Genomic DNA, 20,316 nt, shown 5'->3' on the forward strand with positions numbered 1-20,316 from the left:
GACTTTTGATTCACTCCCTGGTCTTTTTTTTTTTAATTCCTGAGAAATGAAAGTAAAAACAGGAACTGGGCTGTGTTATGTTTAGCAGCAGAGATATCGATGCGGCTCAGTTTCTGGTGACAGCTGGAGGGGAAGAACCAACTTTGTTGTGAGCTCTTTGTAGTGGAAACATCTACATCTTTGTGTAAGTTGCTTTTGCTTTCAGAAACTTTACCTGAGATTTCAACCATTTAAACTGCTAAATGATGTGCTTGGTGTGTGTTTTTTCTGTCTGAGACCATTTCCTGCTCATGAACATTTATAGGTGAGGACTACTTGAAAAAATGACCTCTACGTACAGCAGCATTCATGACAGTTATTTGCCAAACAAAGCGGTAGGACTACATCAAATCAAACATCAAAGATCAAAGTTTTTCACTCTGATTTGGCTTGATAGTTGATACATGATACTATCTGCACGTTAGCGATCAACCAGCTGTGTGGCGTTAGCTGTGGTTTTGGGCTGTCTGACGGTTCTGGGGATCGTTCTCGCCGTCATTGTGCTGGAAAGACCACCGCCTCCAAAAGACCACGAGACTCTTCCTGAGGAATATGATGGAAGCAATCTCTCTGCAAACCAGTGCAGGTACGAACATAAAAGTAATTATTTACAGTATTCACTTATTCACACTTTATTTGACTTAATCTATACTATAGATACACATATAGGTACATATTGTTTCTACTGATTATATTTTCTGCATTTGTATGCTGACTTTCTATTCCTCATATTTAGGGACCGAGCACTAACAGTGCAAGGACCCTATTGAAATTGGTCCGTTTATTATTATTCTTCTCCTTCCCAAAAGTAAATCGCTAATTTGGAGGCTTTATCATATTCAAAAACTCACCATTTTTGGAATATACATAAATCTCCGCTTAAATTTACATATTCTGGTATTCGCGGGAATGGGCGTGGCAAAATCACTCAACAGCGCCCCCTTGAAAGTCAAGAAAATTCAGCCCCTCGCACAAGAATGTTGTAGAGACACGAAATTTGGTAGATACATGTATCATGGGAAGACGCACCAAAAAGTCTCAAGGACCCATACCCTAAAACGTGCAGGAAGTCGGCCATATTGGATCGAAAATGCAGTTTCCTGCTGTTTTGGGCCATTTCCACGTCGCATACTTTAACGAACTCCTCCTACATATTTCATCCAATTCTCTTCAAACTTGGTCAGTACCATCACAAGGCCTTTGGGATCAAAAGTTGTATAAATCTTTACCGACAGTCACTCTATGTGGGCGTGGCATGGCGGCAAAATATGGCGTCTCGCCATAACACACGAGACTGTATAACTTGACCATACATTGTCCAATTTGTCTCAAATTTCACACATGTGATTAGGGTCCAGCCCAGAACACACCCACGTGTCAATATTGACACACAGTCATAGCGCCCCCTGCTGGCTACAGGAAGTAACATGTTTTACACCTACCACAAGCACAGTGGTAGGAGATACGCCATTTGGTAAGCATAGGGACTGAGCCAGTAGCGCCGCGTCCGACGTGCCCTACCCCGACGTGCCCTTCCCCCGACGGCTCCACTCTGCGAGGGCCCGTTCACTACTGCGCGCAGTCCTAGTTTCTATTTATGCTTCTGTTTTTTAATATTCAAAGTACATAGTTCCTTAATCTATATTTGTATTTAGTACTTGTTTGTGAAAACCTACTTGGCAATAAAAATGATTCTGATACATAAATTAAAACAAAAGTACAGCAACAAAGGACTGAATGCAGCAAATTCAGATAATGCAGTAAACATTTCCAATTCCACTGTATTGATTACAACGTAGGTATTAATAATATATAGGGCGATTTTTTTAAATATAAGTAAAGGAAAAAAGGTAGTAGTAATACAGACAATTTAATAAATACAATAATAAAAATAAATAAATGGAAATGAATGTATGTAATATACAGAGCTTAAGAAATGTATTAGACCACTGGTTTGTATGTAGAAGCTCTCTAACCAAAATTATATTTTTAATGCAAAAATAATTATCATTGTTACCCATGATTTTTTTTTTTTTTTTTTTACTGTTTAACAAAAAACCTGTAGTTTATTTTTCAAAAATAGTAATGCACATTACTATTTCTTGATTAAGTTGTAAAATTATAGTTATTTATTATTACTTTATTTTAATTATTATTTACTTGAATTCCTGAACAGAAAAATGAATAAAAGTTTTAGTGGTTGAATGTTCTGCTTGATTCATTTCTGACTTCTCAGAGAAGCCCAGTGAGCCGGCTCAAATCTGGCTAGAAATAGGTTAATTCAGTTTGTTATTTACTAAATAAATAACAATGTTTTTAAACAAGCTTTTGAAAAATTTCTAAAATATTTGTTTCCTCATTTTTATGACAGATGGTCTAGTAAATGTTAAGCACTGTACATTGACTAAATGGTTAATGATTCTCCAAAATCTGTAATAATTTTCCAGAGAATTCTTTGTTTACCTCGTAGCTTGGTGCTGGTGGAGAGCATCCCTCAACACATGAAATACAAAGACAATGTAACTTTTGGAATCCCTCTCAAAAAAGCCTGGAAAGATCTTCTCTCCATGGCAGCAGAACAAGTGGAAGTGTCCTCTTTCTACTGGACTTTAACTGGGGAAGACATCAACGTGAACTCTTCCTCTGACATACCTGTGAGTTATCAACTCAGACAGAAAGAATATAAACATGAAAACAACAAATATTTGTTAAATATGCTTGTGAGTCTGTCCTCTGCAGGGCAGAGACATCCTAAGAGAACTGGAAGAGTTGCCCTCCAGGAATATATCTGTCAGAGTGGTCACCAGTGTCCCCAGTGTCAGAACGAACTCCACAGATTTAAAGATCTTGAAACAGAAAGGTTTGTAAGATTTGACTTTTCCTTTTTATTCACAGCAGTTTGTTTTTGTATTGCACCCACTCCCCTTAACAACAGTCTCATGTTTGTGCTGTCTGCAGGAGTTCAGGTGAGGAGGGTGAACTTTGGGCGCCTGACAGGTGGCGTACTCCACAGCAAGTTCTGGATTGTTGACAGAAAACACGTGTTTATTGGAAGCGCCAACATGGACTGGAGGGCTCTCACACAGGTAACCACAGGCACCTGGAGTTCACACACTTATTTTAAACTTTAAGATAAGAAATTCAGGCATCCCAGCAGCTTAAGATACAGATAGGGGCTTTGCAAAGAATGTTCAAGCTAATTTGGAGCTAAAACATATTTTTTAAAAATATAAATACAGAAATATACATACATTACATATATTAAACACATTATATACATCAAATAATTACATGGCTGCTATTGAATGTTATTTTTAATATTTTTTTCTTTTCTTTTTTTTCTGAGAGAGTTTTGTATTGCACATATATTAGTGAAAATAGATTGTTGCATGTTAAATACATTGTTGTATGAATGAAAGAATGTATGAATGATTTTATTAGACACATTTTAAAATATACATAATATACATGTCATAGGTAAAGAAATTTTGATTGTATGCTTGCCTCTGGCCCTTGATTCTCGTTGATTAAATCAGCAGTTAAACGGGGACTCTGTCCTGAGTTCACAGATGCCTCATACAAGTTTCTAGGACAAACGGTTCATTAGTTAGTAAAAGGGGGCGTCGCTAATAAAAAGGGGCGGGATAATCAACCACCAATTAAACAGGAACTCTATGCCGAGTAATCTGACACTTTATACAAGTTTCTAGGACAGTTTATTAGTTATGAAAGGGGGCGTGGCTAATCTAAAAGGGCGGGAATTTATTAAATATTGTTATGTAGAACTGGTCAGTGATGAACCATCATCATGCATGGCAAGTTTGAGGCAGATTGGACAATGTATGGTCAAGTTATAAGGTATCATGCTTTATGAAAAAACGCCATGTCCGTTAAATTAGAATGTCTGTCTTGGAGGAGAGGGGGGGGGGGGGGGGGGGATGTGGTAGCTAAGCAACCAGGCGGCCAGGTGGAGTTGACCAATCAGAGCAGAGCAATCAACTGAAATTAACTGCTGGTGGAGACAGTTTTGCCACAGTGAGCAGGCAGAGGTGGACTATATAGAGTATATATAGCCTAGCGTCATATTTGACTCAAAAGTCGCGCGAGCAATAACACATCTGCACGCACATTTATTTCGTGTCACGCGCGCAGATTTCAACTGCCGCGCGCACTTGTTTGGTCTTCGCGCACATATTCAGCAACCCAGTGAAGCAGATTCGCGCGGAGCGAGGGCTTTTGACACATTGGGGGCGGGGCCAAGGCTGACCCCGGGTGCCTGTCAGTTTACTGCTGACAGCTGGTAGCAGCGGCATCATCTAAAGAACAACAACGGTTGTTTCATGACGTTCACGACCACAACTCTACGCTTCATCACTGGTAATAAAAAAGGTTAAAAAAATGCTGTTTCTTGTTTCTAAATGGGTTTGCCGTGTATGGCGGTCGTCTTAATTTACGTCAGTCTTCTCAGACAGCCCACAAACATTGGAATACTTTCTGATCATATCAAGGTTTCTTTTTTTTTTTAAGGGTTAAAGGTTAAAAAGTGCTGTTCCGGCCTTTATTTGTTCATGTAAACAACGCCCCCGGCCATTAGCTATATGAGACCGGCTATTTATTCAGGAAATACGGTAAATAACCATCACAATTAATGATGTAAAATAAAACCAACATAGCAGTCAGAAATACTTAAGAATCAATGAATCAATAAAGGCCTGATCCAAGAACAGGCCGGATCAAAACATTAAAAACATTTGTGGGCTGTCTGAGAAGACTGACATAAATTAAGACGACCGCCATCCTCTGCTTCAGAGACACAGCCTGCACCGCTGGACTGCAGGTCTCTGCTCCGTGTCACGGCAAACCCATGGATCTAACACTTTAACTACTGTGTGATCATTTAGAAACAAGAAAGAGCATTTTTTTTAACCTTTTAAACCAGTGATGAAGCGTAGAGTTGTGGTCGTGAACGTCATGAAACAACCGTTGTTGTTCTTTAGATGATGCCGCCGCTACCAGCTGTCAGCAGTTAACTGAAAAGGCACCCAAGTGGAGGGCTGGAAAATGACCAATCATAAGAGGCCCGGGGTCAGCCTTGGCCCCGCCCCCAATGTGTCAAAAGTCCTAGCTCCGCGCGAGCAGAGCTCCACCGCGAGCGAGCACGGGGGGAATCTGCTTCACTCGGTTGCCGAATATGTGCACACCTGATGATTTCTTACGGCACACTTGTGTGCCGCGGAACAGCGGTTCGGAATCACTGGATTGGAGCACAGTTATGGGGCGAATCTGATTGGCTCCTTGTGTTTTGGCTTGATGTAAATCCGCCGAGTCCGCTGGCGGGACTCCGTCTCTCTGGCTCTTCGCCTGAGGTAAGAAGACATATTTACTGTATATTTCGCTAGCATACTGCCGTTACAATTGTGCCTTATAATGTTAGCATTTTCATATTTGAACTACTGTCGAAAATATGTGCTTTGTGAAATGTAGTTGCAAGTTATTTGAGTTTCATTTGGACGATGTTTGTCATTTTATTTTGCTAATTTATTCGCGGCTACTGGTCTTAGGTCTGAGCTAGCGCTCTCTAGCGAGCTAGCTTTAGCATCATGTCGAAGCAATTTATAAATGGTCCGTCGAGGCAGAATATCTTCACAGTTAGTCCATGTTACAGTTGATGCAGTTGTTACCATGATGCTAACAGTTGTTATAACAGTAGATGTGTCTGGTGTTAGCAAACACTATTGACTCTAAGAGTGCATTGCATGGCCTGACTAATTTTTTTTAACTGTGATATGTAGCTAATTGTATGTGGATTTTGATGGTAGCTTCTTGATAATAGTCCTGTTTTTTGAGAGGATGTTTTGGTATTCTTATGTAATAAGGTGTAATAGTAATACCAATGTCATACTCATCAATGGCTAAATTTGAACATTCGGTATATTTGGATAATATTAAACTGAAACTCATGTCACTTGGTAATGAGAGGTTAAAAAGAAAAGATAATCATGGGGATATACATTTAACCATGGAGTCAGGGCTGTAAAAAAATACTGTAATGATGAACTGGTAGTTTACTTCACCATTTAAGATTTCTATTGTGTCAATGTCAATGTTACTCACTGCTGTTAGCAGACTATTACCCAAACTATTACCATTTCTTTTTTCTAATTTGTTTTTTCTAATCTTTTTTCATGTCAACTTTTAGTGAAACTTATGTTTTGATATTTGGTTATTTGTATAAAATTGGCCAATAATAATGAAAAAAATATGAAAATGAAATATAATTTTTTTTGGTCATGAGTAACCTTAAAAGGTGAAAAAAAAGTTGATAATATTTTTTCTCTACATTTCCTAAAACCATGAGGTCCTTTTTGGGTGCTATACAAATGTATAAAACACGTAAAAATGTATGAAGAAAGTTAAAATTTGTATTATCTATAAAGGATGCAGAGGGGCACATATGCTGAAAATGTTGCTATGTTTCTAGAGGTGCTATGTGTGTATTTAATTCAAATGATTATATTCAGCTTCATACCGATTTTTATGAATAAATGATACATTAATTTAGTTATTTAAAACATTAATAACACATTATTGTTACATTGCTGCAATGCTCACGGTTGTCATCCTGTTCTAGATAAACACTACTTCACCTAAGAGACTTTAGTATCCAGTTCTTCGTTGACCTTCAGCATTCAGTTGTTTGTCTTTCCCTTTTCAGGTAAGCAATTTTAAAAAATTGCTTTTGTAATGTTGAGAAACACTGAAATTATTATTCATAAAGAACTTTCAACCACTGTTCTGTGATGTCATGTATAGTGATATACAAATATATCTGAAGGAGAGGTGTATTTGGGATAATCAATATTATTAATATTATTTATGTATTTATTTATTTTTAAATCAGGGAATGGGGGAAAATAGATTATTAGTACAAAAACTAGTAACTAGTAAAAAAAAAAGTAAAAATTGGTAACAATAATGTTCATTCATTAATTGACGCTTGGTCAAATCCTCATCTAATTAAGTATTGCTGTCTCATTAACATGTTGTATTTATTTATTTTTTGTAGGCTAAAACCTGAGAAGCCATCACCATATTGTTGTTTCATATCAGAGTAAGTATTTCACATTGTGCAGATTGTTCAGCATGTGGTCCTCAATATATAGTATAGAAGTCACTGTATTTTCTGACTTTTCCAGGTTTCCTGTGTCCAGCATCTTCAAGACAGACTAAGCTAACTTTTCATATTTTTTGCACATTTATATTTAGGTTAGGTTAGGAGTAGGTTAGGTTTATAGTAGAGTATTTAGTTTGTATAGTTTAGCTTTTTATGCTGGTCTAGGGACAGTTAAGTTAGCAAATTAATTTAGTTGAAATCACTTACAGTTGCATATTATTGTTATTGTGATATTTTGTGAGTTTTCGTTGTGCAGGCTATTGTATATTGCTGGACCAAGTGAGACGAGGAAGACCACTGCTTCCAAGATGCCGCGCTCAGAAAGTGCGTTGGACAAGTCTCGACCTTGCAGATCCTGCCCCACTTAGCCCAACCACTTCCGACCATTGGGTACCTCAAAGACCTCCGTCAACCAGCCGGCTGTGGATGATGGATAACGCACCCACAACTCCTTCTCCAGTCTGCAAGGTATGGGTTTGTTTTTTTTCCCCATCACAGTGGACACAGACATGGCCTGATAATACAATCTGCTGTCTTAATTACTTCCTTTGAATAATAAAATATTAATTCACAATTGAGTATTTATAATGTATGAATAAATTTGGTATTGTGTGTCATCAGGTTCTGAAAATACAGACACCCCCACAGTCCAGTAACAGCTGGATGACCTCTGGACCCACCTGCCCCCGTTCACCAGTTGAAAAGATAGGCTTTTTAAAAAATTCTTCAATTGTTAATTCTGCACAAAGTGATACACAGAACATTGTATGTATTCCATTTCAACAAACACAAACATGAAATGTATATTTAAATACATGACCTGATGCAAATCATACTAAACATCATCTTTTTTTTTTAAACCAACCATTGCACACACTGGAGAGGTTACATCTTGATGGTAATTTTAAGATTAACAAAACTTTTGTGAGATTTGATATTGTTGTTTCTGGGGAGGGGGCGGAGAGGGTAAGTCTAAAAATTGCATGCAAGAGACCAACACCGGCGTCTCAGGGAAAGCTATCTGTATACACAACTATCAATCTACTTGGTTGCTTAAAAATTTTACAATAGTTTTGCAAATCCTGACCCAGAGAGAAGCACATCAAACAAACAATAAAAGCAATGGTAGATTTTCAAGGCCTTTCAATGACATTAACATTATTTTCAATGACATTGATTTTGCAATTAACATTAGTTTTATGCGCAAGGTCTCAGTGGCAGTTGCCGGTTCACGTGGTCTCAGCGGCAGAGTTACTGGTTTGCATGGTCTCAGAGGCAGAGTTACTGGTTTGCATGGTATCAGCGACAAAGGTATTGGTTCACATGGTCTCAGCGGCAGAGTTACTGGTTCACATGGTCTCAGCGGCAGAGTTACTGGTTCACATGGTCTCAGCGACAGAGTCACCGGTTCACATGGTCTCTCAGCGACATAGTCGCCGGTTCGCATGGTCTCGGTGGCAGTCGCTGGTTCGCATGGTCTCAGTGGCAGTCGCAGGTTTGCATGGTCTCAGTGGCAGTCACCGGTTTACATGGTCTCAGTGGCAGAGTTACTGGTTTGCATGGTCTCAGAGGCAGAGTTACTGGTTTGCATGGTCTCAGCGACAAAGGTACTGGTTCACATGGTCTCAGCGGCAGAGTTACTGGTTCACATGGTCTCAGCGGCAGAGTTACTGGTTCACATGGTCTCAGCGACAGAGTCACCGGTTCACATGGTCTCTCAGCGACATAGTCGCCGGTTCGCATGGTCTTGGTGGCAGTCGCCGGTTCGCATGGTCTCAGTAGCAGTCGCAGGTTCGCATGGTCTCAGTGGCAGTCGCCGGTTCGCATGCTCTCAGTTGCAGAGTTACTGGTTCACATGGTCTCAGCGGCAGAGTTACTGGTTCGCATGGTCTCAGCGACAGAGTCACCGGTTCACATGGTCTCTCAGCGACATAGTCGCCGGTTCGCATGGTCTCGGTGGCAGTCGCCGGTTCGCATGGTCTCAGTAGCAGTCGAAGGTTCGCATGGTCTCGGTGGCGCAGGTTCGCATGGTCTCAGTGGCAGTCACCGGTTTACGTGGTCTCAGCAGCAGAGTTACTGGTTTGCATGGTCTCAGAGGCAGAGTTACTGGTTTGCATGGTATCAGCGACAAAGGTATTGGTTCGCATGGTCTCAGCGGCAGAGTTACTGGTTCACATGGTCTCAGCGGCAGAGTTACTGGTTCACATGGTCTCAGCGACAGAGTCACCGGTTCACATGGTCTCTCAGCGACATAGTCGCCGGTTCGCATGGTCTCGGTGGCAGTCGCCGGTTCGCATGGTCTCAGTGGCAGTCGCAGGTTTGCATGGTCTCAGTGGCAGTCACCGGTTTATGTGGTCTCAGCGGCAGAGTTACTGGTTTGCATGGTCTCAGAGGCAGAGTTACTGGTTTGCATGGTCTCAGCGACAAAGGTACTGGTTCACATGGTCTCAGCGACAAAGGTACTGGTTCACATGGTCTCAACGGCAGAGTTACTGGTTCACATGGTCTCAGCGGCAGAGTTACTGGTTCACATGGTCTTTCAGCGACATAGTCGCTGGTTTGCATGGTCTTGGTGGCAGTCGCCGGTTCGCATGGTCGCAGTAGCAGTCGCAGGTTCGCATGGTCTCAGTGACAAAGCTACTGGTTCACATGGTCTAAGCGGCAGTTGCAGGTTCGCATGGTCTCAGTTGCAGAGGTACTGGTTCGCATGGTCTCAGAGGCAGAGTTACTGGTTTGCATGGTCTCAGCGACAAAGGTACTGGTTCACATGGTCTCAGCGGCAGAGTTACCGGTTTGCATGGTCTCATCGGCAGAGTCACCGGTTCACATGGTCTCTCAGCGACATAGTCGCCGGTTCGCATGGTCTTGGTGGCAGTCGCCGGTTCGCATGGTCTCAGTAGCAGTCGCAGGTTCGCATGGTCTCAGTGGCAGTCACCGGTTTACGTGGTCTCAGCGGCAGAGTTACTGGTTTGCATGGTCTCAGAGGCAGAGTTACTGGTTTGCATGGTATCAGCGACAAAGGTATTGGTTCACATGGTCTCAGCGGCAGAGTTACTGGTTCACATGGTCTCAGTGACAAAGTTACTGGTTCGCATGGTCTCAGTGGCAGTCGCAGGTTCGCATGGTCTCAGTGGCAGTCACCGGTTTACGTGGTCTCAGCGGCAGAGTTACTGGTTTGCATGGTCTCAGAGGCAGAGTTACTGGTTTGCATGGTCTCAGTGACAAAGGTACTGGTTCACATGGTCTCAACGGCAGAGTTACTGGTTCACATGGTCTCAGCGGCAGAGTTACTGGTTCACATGGTCTCAGCGACAGAGTCACCGGTTCACATGGTCTCTCAGCGACATAGTCGCCGGTTCGCATGGTCTTGGTGGCAGTCGCCGGTTCGCATGGTCTCAGTAGCAGTCGCAGGTTCGCATGGTCTCAGTGGCAGTCGCCGGTTCGCATGCTCTCAGTTGCAGAGTTACTGGTTCGCATGGTCTCAGCGGCAGAGTTACTGGTTCGCATGGTCTCAGCGACAGAGTCACTGGTTCACATGGTCTCTCAGCGACATAGTCGCCGGTTCGCATCGTCTCGGTGGCAGTCGCCGGTTCGCATGGTCTCAGTAGCAGTCGAAGGTTCGCATGGTCTCGGTGGCGCAGGTTCGCATGGTCTCAGTGGCAGTCACCGGTTTACGTGGTCTCAGCAGCAGAGTTACTGGTTTGCATGGTCTCAGAGGCAGAGTTACTGGTTTGCATGGTATCAGCGACAAAGGTATTGGTTCGCATGGTCTCAGCGGCAGAGTTACTGGTTCACATGGTCTCAGCGGCAGAGTTACTGGTTCACATGGTCTCAGCGACAGAGTCACCGGTTCACATGGTCTCTCAGCGACATAGTCGCCGGTTCGCATGGTCTCGGTGGCAGTCGCCGGTTCGCATGGTCTCAGTGGCAGTCACCGGTTTATGTGGTCTCAGCGGCAGAGTTACTGGTTTGCATGGTCTCAGAGGCAGAGTTACTGGTTTGCATGGTCTCAGCGACAAAGGTACTGGTTCACATGGTCTCAGCGGCAGAGTTACTGGTTCACATGGTCTCAGCGACAGAGTCACCGGTTCACATGGTCTCTCAGCGACATAGTCACCGGTTCGCATGGTCTCGGTGGCAGTCGCCGGTTCGCATGGTCTCAGTGGCAGTCGCAGGTTCGCATGGTCTCAGTGGCAGTCACCGGTTTACGTGGTCTCAGCGGCAGAGTTACTGGTTTGCATGGTCTCAGAGGCAGAGTTACTGGTTTGCATGGTCTCAGCAACAAAGGTACTGGTTCACATGGTCTCAGCGACAAAGGTACTGGTTCACATGGTCTCAACGGCAGAGTTACTGGTTCACATGGTCTCAGCGGCAGAGTTACTGGTTCACATGGTCTTTCAGCGACATAGTCGCTGGTTTGCATGGTCTTGGTGGCAGTCGCCGGTTCGCATGGTCGCAGTAGCAGTCGCAGGTTCGCATGGTCTCAGTGACAAAGCTACTGGTTCACATGGTCTAAGCGGCAGTTGCAGGTTCGCATGGTCTCAGTTGCAGAGGTACTGGTTCGCATGGTCTCCGAGGCAGAGTTACTGGTTTGCATGGTCTCAGCGACAAAGGTACTGGTTCACATGGTCTCAGCGGCAGAGTTACCGGTTTGCATGGTCTCATCGGCAGAGTCACCGGTTCACATGGTCTCTCAGCGACATAGTCGCCGGTTCGCATGGTCTTGGTGGCAGTCGCCGGTTCGCATGGTCTCAGTAGCAGTCGCAGGTTCGCATGGTCTCAGTGGCAGTCACCGGTTTACGTGGTCTCAGCGGCAGAGTTACTGGTTTGCATGGTCTCAGAGGCAGAGTTACTGGTTTGCATGGTATCAGCGACAAAGGTATTGGTTCACATGGTCTCAGCGACAGAGTCACCGGTTCACATGGTCTCTCAGCGACATAGTCGCCGGTTCGCATGGTCTTGGTGGCAGTCGCCGGTTCGCATGGTCTCAGTAGCAGTCGCAGGTTTGCATGGTCTCAGTGACAAAGTTACTGGTTCACATGGTCTCAGCGGCAGTTGCAGGTTCGCATGGTCTCAGTGGCAGTCACCGGTTTACGTGGTCTCTCAGCGACATAGTCGCCGGTTCGCATGGTCTCGGTGGCAGTCGCCGGTTCGCATGGTCTCAGTAGCAGTCGCAGGTTCGCATGGTCTCAGTGGCAGTCGCCGGTTCGCATGGTCTCAGTTGCAGCTCTGTGCTGAATTGATGCGCCGTGCTCCATCGTCCGTCAAAAATAGAAGCTCTGCGCAAGTTTTGCCAGGGCTGATTGATGACGGTGCGACGACGGACTCACTACGCAGCGGATCTGTATTCGGTGGAACCTCACACAGTGATTATAGTGAATGCGCAATGGCTTCGCCGACGGATCTGCAGCCATTATGCATGCAGTGGAATTTAGGGGTAACAGGATGTAGTCTGGTACTCCCCATCAGGTTATCATTTTGTTGGTGAGTGACTTGGACACCCTCTCTTCTGTAAAGCTCAACCTCTGGAACTCTATGGGAAAGAGCCCATGAAATCCCAGTGTCTTTCTGAAGCTGCAATTTCCCTGCTTTTCTTAATTTCTATTATTAGCAGAGCTGAGCCCAATCAACACCTATATACCAAAGCACTGTTTTCTAGGTCTTGTGTTTTTCGAAGATATCCTGATATTGAATTCTCATTAAACATTCCAGGAAGGAGTTCTCAGAGATATCCTGGTATGAAGACTTGCTAGATGATTTCATCTGACGGAGTTCCAAGATGGCACAGCGGATGGCAGCTTCAAAACATGGATCACCTCGTTCCACGACGCTGGACTGCACTATGAGAGGGCACGAATATCAAGCCTTTGTGGGATCACTATGAACGCCCTAAGGCGAAAAGCTGGCTCCCTGTTCATTTTTGTATTGATCTTAAGATTTTGTTGTTTGTTTTTAAAGCTTTGAATGGACTGACCCCATAGTACATCAAGGACCTCATCCAAATCTATACTCCAGTGCTCAAATTGAGGTCCGAGGGCCAGCTCCAGCCCGTGGTGCCTAGAGCGAGACTTAAAACAAGGGGGGACAGGGCTTTCTCTGTGGTGGGCCCCAGACTTTGGAATGCCCTGCCCCTCCATGTCTCAACAGCCCCCACGGTGGAGTGCTTTAATTCTCGTTTTAAGACCCATTTTTATTCCCTGGCTTTTTAACTTTGCGTGAGTTTTGTGGTCCTCTGTGTCTTTTATTTCTTTTACTACTTCAAACTACGTCTGTTTGATTTTATTGTTTTATTTATAGCATCATTTTAGAGTAATACAGTTATTTTTTATTGCTGATTGTTATATGAAAATGTTTGTTTGATTGTTGATTCTATGTACAGCACTTTGGAGAAGTTTTTGTTGTTTAAATGTGCTATACAAATAAAGTGGATTGGATTGAAGTAAAATCATGTAGAGTGGTTGTCTTACTGCAGTAACCTCCTCAAAGACACTGTGTAGCTTAAGGCTACAAGAAGTTATTTCTTCCTGCAGCCGGCGGATTATCTCAACCATGGGGGACAGAACCCAATGTATATCTTTAAGAGTTTTGAGTGATGCTGTTGTAGCCATTTCATAGTGTCTCTGAGCTGATCTCTAAGCTACTCTGTATTTTGGACCAAAAACTCCTTTGAATTCCGGTATCCATGTTCCTGACATTAATGTCATGTCTGATTTCCATCAGAGGTTGATTTAACTATGGTATATGTTCTTTTTAAATTTTCATGTCCCACACCATTACTTCTAGTTTGTAAACTGAATGTTGCAATTCTTCCAAGGGACAGGAGGTTACAACTGAGCAGTTGGAGAGTCACCATCACATAAATAAATATCAATTAGAGCCATTGTGTTTGAGCGAACCTCTCATTCCCGGGGTCTGAAGAATTCAATATGTTCTTGTGGCTACCACCACGGGGAGCCTGTTGTCCAGGGCAGCTATTCTCAAACTTGGGTCCCAACCCCAATTGGGGTCACGAGATGATTTCTGGGGGTCGCCAAATCATTTTGGAAGTCAGCTCTGTCTCCACTGTCTTTTTTTTTGGTAATTTTGTGTCTTTTCTGGTAATTTTGTGTCTTATTTGGTAATTTTACGTCTTTTTTGGTCATTTTGTGTCTTTTTGTGGTCATTTTGTAGTCAATTTGAGTCCCTTTTTGCTTAATTTTATGTAATTTTTTGGTCATTTTATGTCTTTTTTATGTCTTTTTTTAAATCATTTCATGTCAATGAAATGAAATTCTGGCCTCGAACAGAAAGCATTTTTGGCAAAACCATAATACTTATCATTGATCCGACTTCACTTTGAGCGTCCTGGGTTCTTCCTGAACGTCTACATATGTTTTTTGTGAAGAAAAATCAAGAAATAGCTTTGTTAGAGCGATCTAAAAAAAACTGGCACTCATCTTCACTGCTTGCAGTGAAGATGAGTGAAGTTTTGAATGCATTTTCACTGCTTGCAGTGAAGATGAGTGCCTTGCTGCTAAGCCGTGGCACTTATAATAAAAATAGACCCGGTGAATAGTAGTTAGTGTGCTTTTGCAAGCAAGCACACAAAAAAGCCCATGGAATTACAATTAGTGTGCTTTTGCAAGCAAGCACACAAAATAATAATAATAATACAGAAATATATTATGAATATCTAAAAAATCTGAGTGGGTCTATTCTGCATGACAAATATTATTTTTTTTTTTACTTTTACTTCAGTAAGTTTTGAATGCAGGACTTTAACTTGAGGAATCTGAACACTTTTTCCACCACTGAACCTGTGTAAACGATACCATGAATTACTTCTGTCCGCAGGTGAAGGAACTGGGAGTAGTCGTCTACAACTGCTCCAGTCTGGCGAAGGACCTTTATAAGATTTTCCAGTCCTACTGGGTGATGGGACAGTCCAATAGCTCGCTGCCTCAGCCCTGGCCTGCACAGTTTGACACAGGCATCAACGAGCAGCACCCCCTGCTGGTGAAAAGTGATAACATCTCCAGCAGGCTGTACCTTACAGTGAGTTCCTTAAGTTTCGGTTTTTTTTCTGGATGGATGAGGGGCTGTTGTCTATTTACTCGGAAGTGATCGTACAGTCTTATTTGAAGTGCAGGACTAAAAACAGGGTGTTTGAGGATCTGAGAGCAGCTGGAAGTTTGGTTTTGATTTCTTTTTTTAAACTCTGTTTATACATACAAAGACATACAGAACATGCAGAACATGCCACCCCACAAAAAATAAGTAGATGAATGGATTAAAGAGATACATAAATCAAAATAAAAGTACAGCAAGAAATGGCTAGATGCCTCAAATACCACTGTAATGGTGACAATTTAGGTATCAATAACATAGCTTGGAAGATTTTTTTTCATAAAAGCAACGGCAATACCCTCCCCCCCTTTTATTTATTACATTTTCTTTATTTATCTATTTATTTTCACCGCATTCTAAAAAGCAAAGGAAAGGAAAAAGGGAGAAAAAAGTAATAATATGAGTAATACATTCAAATTAAAATAAAATTGAATTAGATCTAGATAAATAAATAGAAAGAAGAAGTTTTGACATTTTTAAACAAAAAGTTAGATCCCACCTTTTCAGCTAGGCATTTAATTCATGGTGGTTTACAGACATTATCTACATTTTTTTATGCACTTATTAAGTCTTTTTATTGTATCTGTTATTTATATATTTATATCCATATTTTTGATGTTATTAGTCCTTGTTTTGTCATTTCTATTTTTCTATTGTTAGTTTATATTTTATCTTGTATTTTTATTATCATAGCTTTTAAATCAGTTTCATTGTTTTATTTTTGTTTAAAGACTTTTAGTCTTCTTATAAATTGTAAATCAATTTAATTACATTTAAATTGTTTTGTTAAGAGATTATATTTGTATTTTTCTCCATATATATATATATATATATTCTATAAAGTCTACACTTTTTGTCTGTCTTGTTATTGTCAGTTATCTGTGAATTACTTTGAACTGCACTAATCTGTGTGACAGGTCCTATACAAACAAAGTTTAATTGATTGAGGTTTGAGGGTGGCTGAAACTGTAATATATATCAAAGTCCTATAAGATAAGAAGATGTATACAGTGTGGATATTGCATATGAAGATAAATATAGTCTTGGATAACAAAATCTAAAAGAAATTGTTGTTTTTAAATTTTTTTGATTTTCTAAAAAAATATATCTAAAGGAAGTCAGGTTTAATTAATAATTTTTTCAGTTTTTTTAAAATAATTCAATATTTGTATTTCACCCCAGGGTTCTCCACCATCATTCTGCCCTCCATCGAGAACTCAGGACCTGGAGGCGATTCTCTCCATCATCTCGGAGGCAAGACACTATGTCGACGTGGCAGTCATGGAGTACTTCCCCACCACACGCTTTGAAATGCCTCGGAGGTGACCCACTAAACAACCAGATCTCTGCATCACTCTGTTCACCTCCTTTATTCAATTTCTTCATTGTGACCCCTTTTATCGAGCAGATACTGGCCTTTCATTGATGACGCCATCAGGACGGCAGCATTCGAGAGGAGGGTTCGGATCCGGATGCTGATCAGCTGTGGACGGGACTCTGATCCGGCCATGCTGCCCTTCCTTCAGTCTCTAGCTTCAATGGATAGCCCTCACCAGAATATCAGCATCCAAATAGTAAGACAGGGAGAAATAAATGTAGATGCTAGAGCAGGGGTCAGCCACCTTTACTAACAAAAGAGGAAAACTTGTTGTAGTGGAGCAGCAAGCCTTATTTTAAGCCTTACTATGAAAATAAAACAGCATACCAAGTCAATTAGCCAGCCAACATTACTAATAGGTCATAATGAGCATTTATTAATATGAGTTTAGCCATAGTTAACTTGTATTAATCATAAATTAGTATTGAAACAATCCAAAAGAATGACAACTACTGTCCAGGATAACCTCAAAGGTCCTCAAAAATATGCTGAAAGCTAAACATGGCAACCTCTAAAAGCTGCACATTGTTACAATGAAAGAATACGCAAATGATAAATGAAAATTAAAAATGTAAATAAATAACCAGACAGCCATTGCACACAGCCTGAAGAGCCACATGTGCTGTGGGTGAACACAGATCTTTGCCTCTGAATTTCCTTTCTGATGATTGTTTTTTCAGAAAGTGTTCATTGTGCCTGTGGGCAACCAGTCTAATATTCCATACACCAGAGTCAACCACAATAAATACATGGTAACTGATAAAGTCGCCTACATCGGTGAGTGACTGATCATTTCCTCATATTATGATCTTTATCTATCTTTATCTTTAGTTTAAACTCATGTGATGAGCAGTCTGAACTAGGGTTGCAAAGGGTAGAACATTTCCGGTAAAGCTAAATTGGAAACTTTTCATGGGAATTATGGAAATTTATGGGAATTAACATTAACATTTTGTTTTGTCATAAGTAGACATCCATGCAAAATAATACAATTAAAAACATTTCAAGAGATTTATTTGTAAGAAGAACTTTTGTTTACATCTTGTTTGTTTTATTGAACAAAACATTATTTCATTGAACAACAAAACATGAATGTTGAGTTTAGCCAACCAATAATTACCATTAAAAATGTTAAATGAAAAGAACACCTCTCCCTCCAGAGCCAACCTTCAATTTTGTAAATTCCTGTTTATTCCCATGGCAAGTTTTCTACTTTTTCCCAGAAGTTTGCAACCCTAGTCTAAACTGGTTAATAATTGTCTGGATAACATTGTGTTGTTCCTCAGGTACTTCCAACTGGTCAGGCGACTACTTTCTGAGCACAGCTGGAGTGGGTCTGGTGGTTTCCCAGCGTGCTCCTCACCCCTTGTGGAGGACCGAGGCCCTGCAGGGCCAGCTAAGGGCCGTGTTTGACCGAGACTGGCACTCTGAGTTTGCTGTGCATTATGATGACCTGGGGCACCATCCAGACTGTAGACTATCAAGATGACAGAGATTCCTTTACAACAGTTACACATGAATATATATAATTATTAATGTGGGTGTTTGTTGTTGTTGTTGTTGTTGTTGTTTTTTACAATATAATTACATAAATAAACATAATTTCAATAATACATAATAAATCATATTAAATATTAAAATACAAAAGACAAATATTAGAACATGAGGGTTTTGTTTAAAAGATGATTTTATTTTACTGATTTATTTAGACATTTTAACATGCATACATTCCCATGCATATATACTAATAGACTTGCATAAATATGGAAAAAGATTTTAACAAAATAAGTTTGTTTTTGGGTGATATACACTTTCTATTTTCTGCCACATTTCCTCAACTTTATTTCCTTAAAGTTTCAGGGAGAAAATGATTCTTTTATTACAAAAAAAAAAATCATAAACTACTCATACTATCCTCCTATAGATGGAGTGTCCCTTTACATTTCCTTGTAATGGCCTTTTTGGCAGCAGCAACACTGCCAAATAGATATTTTGTTTTCATATTTATGGATGTTGAATGAAGTATTCCAAAATAGATATAAGGCCACTTAAAGGTAACTATTGTCCAATATTTCAAGTATTTTGCCCAGATGGTTTTGATTGATGTTGCTGTTTTTATATTATTGTTGTTCAAATTTGCAGTTTTGTTAGATTGTTCCATTTAATGAAATCAAAAAGCAATTTAGATCATATTTTTGTGGTGAACATTTGCTGAAAGTGAGGATGAGGCGTTTAAAATTGTTTATAAATGAAAATTGTTTATGAATGAAACCCTGACATGAAAGGTTTTCGCTCCACCAGCTTTGATAATGTAATGCTCCTGTAGCACTGACAAACAGTTAAACATTTTTTTATCAGATGTTGGTGGTGATTAGTGCTGAGCTCATTGTTGATGCAAAAGATTATGATTGACTGATGATTATATCACTGACAAAGAAGTAATCTGTATTTACATGCTAAATAAATGTATTGTTACCACAGTTCAACTGTTGAGTGTATGATGGTACAGTCTTCAACTTTAAGATTTGTTTAAAAATGTAATATTTGGTTTGTTGGATTATTATGAAAAATCAACCAAACATTCCTGGAGAGAGCTTGTTTATTACTCCCAAACCAAAGTCTAGACGCTGCTTAAGGAAATTTGGAGAAATCATGCTCATGTTTTCTGGTCTTGTCCTTTTCTGGAAGTGACAACAAAGCCCGGGTTTATTGTCAATACAACATTCACATGATCCCTCTAACAAAGTGCTGGCTTCAGAAAAATGCCCCACTGCTGGCCTATTTACCAACACTGTCAAACACCTGCATTTATTAGAACAAATGATATACTCCCTACATCTTAAAAAAGAATTTGGAGAAAAACGGTGTATTAATTTATCCAATCAGACAGATTTATCAGATTTTTATGCCTAATTTATTGACCATCCCAAGACCTCACATTTGTTTTTGTTTGTTTACTTTTTATACCATGTGAAAAATGTTCATAAATAAAAAGTTGCTAGATACAATCCCCTTAGCCCCTAGGTGAATTATTGAAATCCCCTATTTCTTTTTCAAAGACGGGGAAGATAAAAACAGGTGGTAAAGAGAAAGAGAGAGAGGAGGAAGAAGATGAAGTGACAGCCTTGCAATATTTTTTTCTTTTTCTTGAGTGTGGTCACTTTTGTTAAATAGATGTTTTTTGATATGACTGATTATTATTCAGTATATCCCCTTTATTGTATTTTTGTAAATTAGGTAAATCTATAAAGATCTGTGTATGTGAAAAAGTAGGGTACATTAGCATTGATGTAGCACTGATCATATCACACTGTCACTCTGCATATTGCTTTATGTGTACATACACATATTTACATAGATTGTATAAGTTTTATCCTCGACATTTCAACTTTTTTGCATGGTGTGAAAAATAGTCTTCATTGATTTAGTCTGAAATCATGTCTGGAAATCAAGGTACACTGAAAAAAATACATTTTTGGGCCCTGTAATTATTATTTCAATCATCTATATAAAGTCTACAAAGAAATACGAATTCAGTGCTTTTACTTTAAAATAGCAATTTTTCATGTAGTGCATTACTTAGTGATTGTTTGTTATTATGTGTACTCAGTTTTGTATG

At 40.5% G+C, this 20,316-nt stretch overlaps 2 protein-coding genes and 1 long non-coding RNA gene across 5 annotated transcripts; all 3 read left to right on the forward strand.

The window, feature by feature from the left end:
* Positions 1 to 64: 64 nt before the first annotated feature.
* LOC131987834 (5'-3' exonuclease PLD4) lies at positions 65 to 19,183 on the forward strand. 3 transcript variants are annotated; one of them, XM_059352711.1, is made up of 11 exons: positions 65 to 184; positions 305 to 374; positions 465 to 625; positions 2,510 to 2,693; positions 2,779 to 2,899; positions 2,998 to 3,125; positions 15,047 to 15,247; positions 16,502 to 16,641; positions 16,728 to 16,893; positions 17,378 to 17,474; positions 17,984 to 19,183. In XM_059352711.1, exons 2-11 carry the CDS (start codon positions 324 to 326, stop codon positions 18,184 to 18,186), a joined length of 1,452 nt encoding a protein of 483 aa, XP_059208694.1. In that variant the 5' UTR covers positions 65 to 184; positions 305 to 323; the 3' UTR covers positions 18,187 to 19,183. The 3 variants fall into 3 exon arrangements, with proteins under 3 accessions (XP_059208694.1, XP_059208696.1, XP_059208695.1); XM_059352713.1 differs by lacking the exon at positions 17,378 to 17,474 and having other exon boundaries at positions 17,984 to 18,160; XM_059352712.1 differs by lacking the exon at positions 65 to 184 and having other exon boundaries at positions 287 to 374.
* On the forward strand, positions 5,195 to 10,439 carry LOC131987837 (uncharacterized). Its single transcript, XR_009395831.1, has 5 exons — positions 5,195 to 5,405; positions 6,671 to 6,754; positions 7,106 to 7,150; positions 7,236 to 7,681; positions 7,835 to 10,439. It is a non-coding gene; the product is annotated as an uncharacterized LOC131987837 (long non-coding RNA).
* On the forward strand, positions 10,730 to 14,168 carry LOC131987836 (foot protein 1 variant 2-like). Its single transcript, XM_059352714.1, has 2 exons — positions 10,730 to 12,334; positions 12,391 to 14,168. Exon 1 carries the CDS (start codon positions 10,749 to 10,751, stop codon positions 11,673 to 11,675), a length of 927 nt encoding a protein of 308 aa, XP_059208697.1. The 5' UTR covers positions 10,730 to 10,748; the 3' UTR covers positions 11,676 to 12,334; positions 12,391 to 14,168.
* Positions 19,184 to 20,316: the final 1,133 nt, after the last annotated feature.

Source organism: Centropristis striata, chromosome 16 (genome assembly GCF_030273125.1).
Source record: "Centropristis striata isolate RG_2023a ecotype Rhode Island chromosome 16, C.striata_1.0, whole genome shotgun sequence".
In the NCBI taxonomy this organism is placed as follows: domain Eukaryota; kingdom Metazoa; phylum Chordata; class Actinopteri; order Perciformes; family Serranidae; genus Centropristis; species Centropristis striata.

Excerpts from the sequence above, each read along its gene's own strand:
- LOC131987834 (XM_059352711.1), top strand. The coding sequence starts at position 324 with ATGACCTCTACGTACAGCAGCATTCATGACAGTTATTTGCCAAACAAA. Across the intron at positions 375-464 it reads GTTATTTGCCAAACAAAGCG|CGATCAACCAGCTGTGTGGC; the intron begins GTAGGACTACAT and ends TCTGCACGTTAG. Across the intron at positions 16,642-16,727 it reads CGCTTTGAAATGCCTCGGAG|ATACTGGCCTTTCATTGATG; the intron begins GTGACCCACTAA and ends TTTATCGAGCAG.
- LOC131987836 (XM_059352714.1), top strand. The coding sequence starts at position 10,749 with ATGGTCTCTCAGCGACATAGTCGCCGGTTCGCATCGTCTCGGTGGCAG.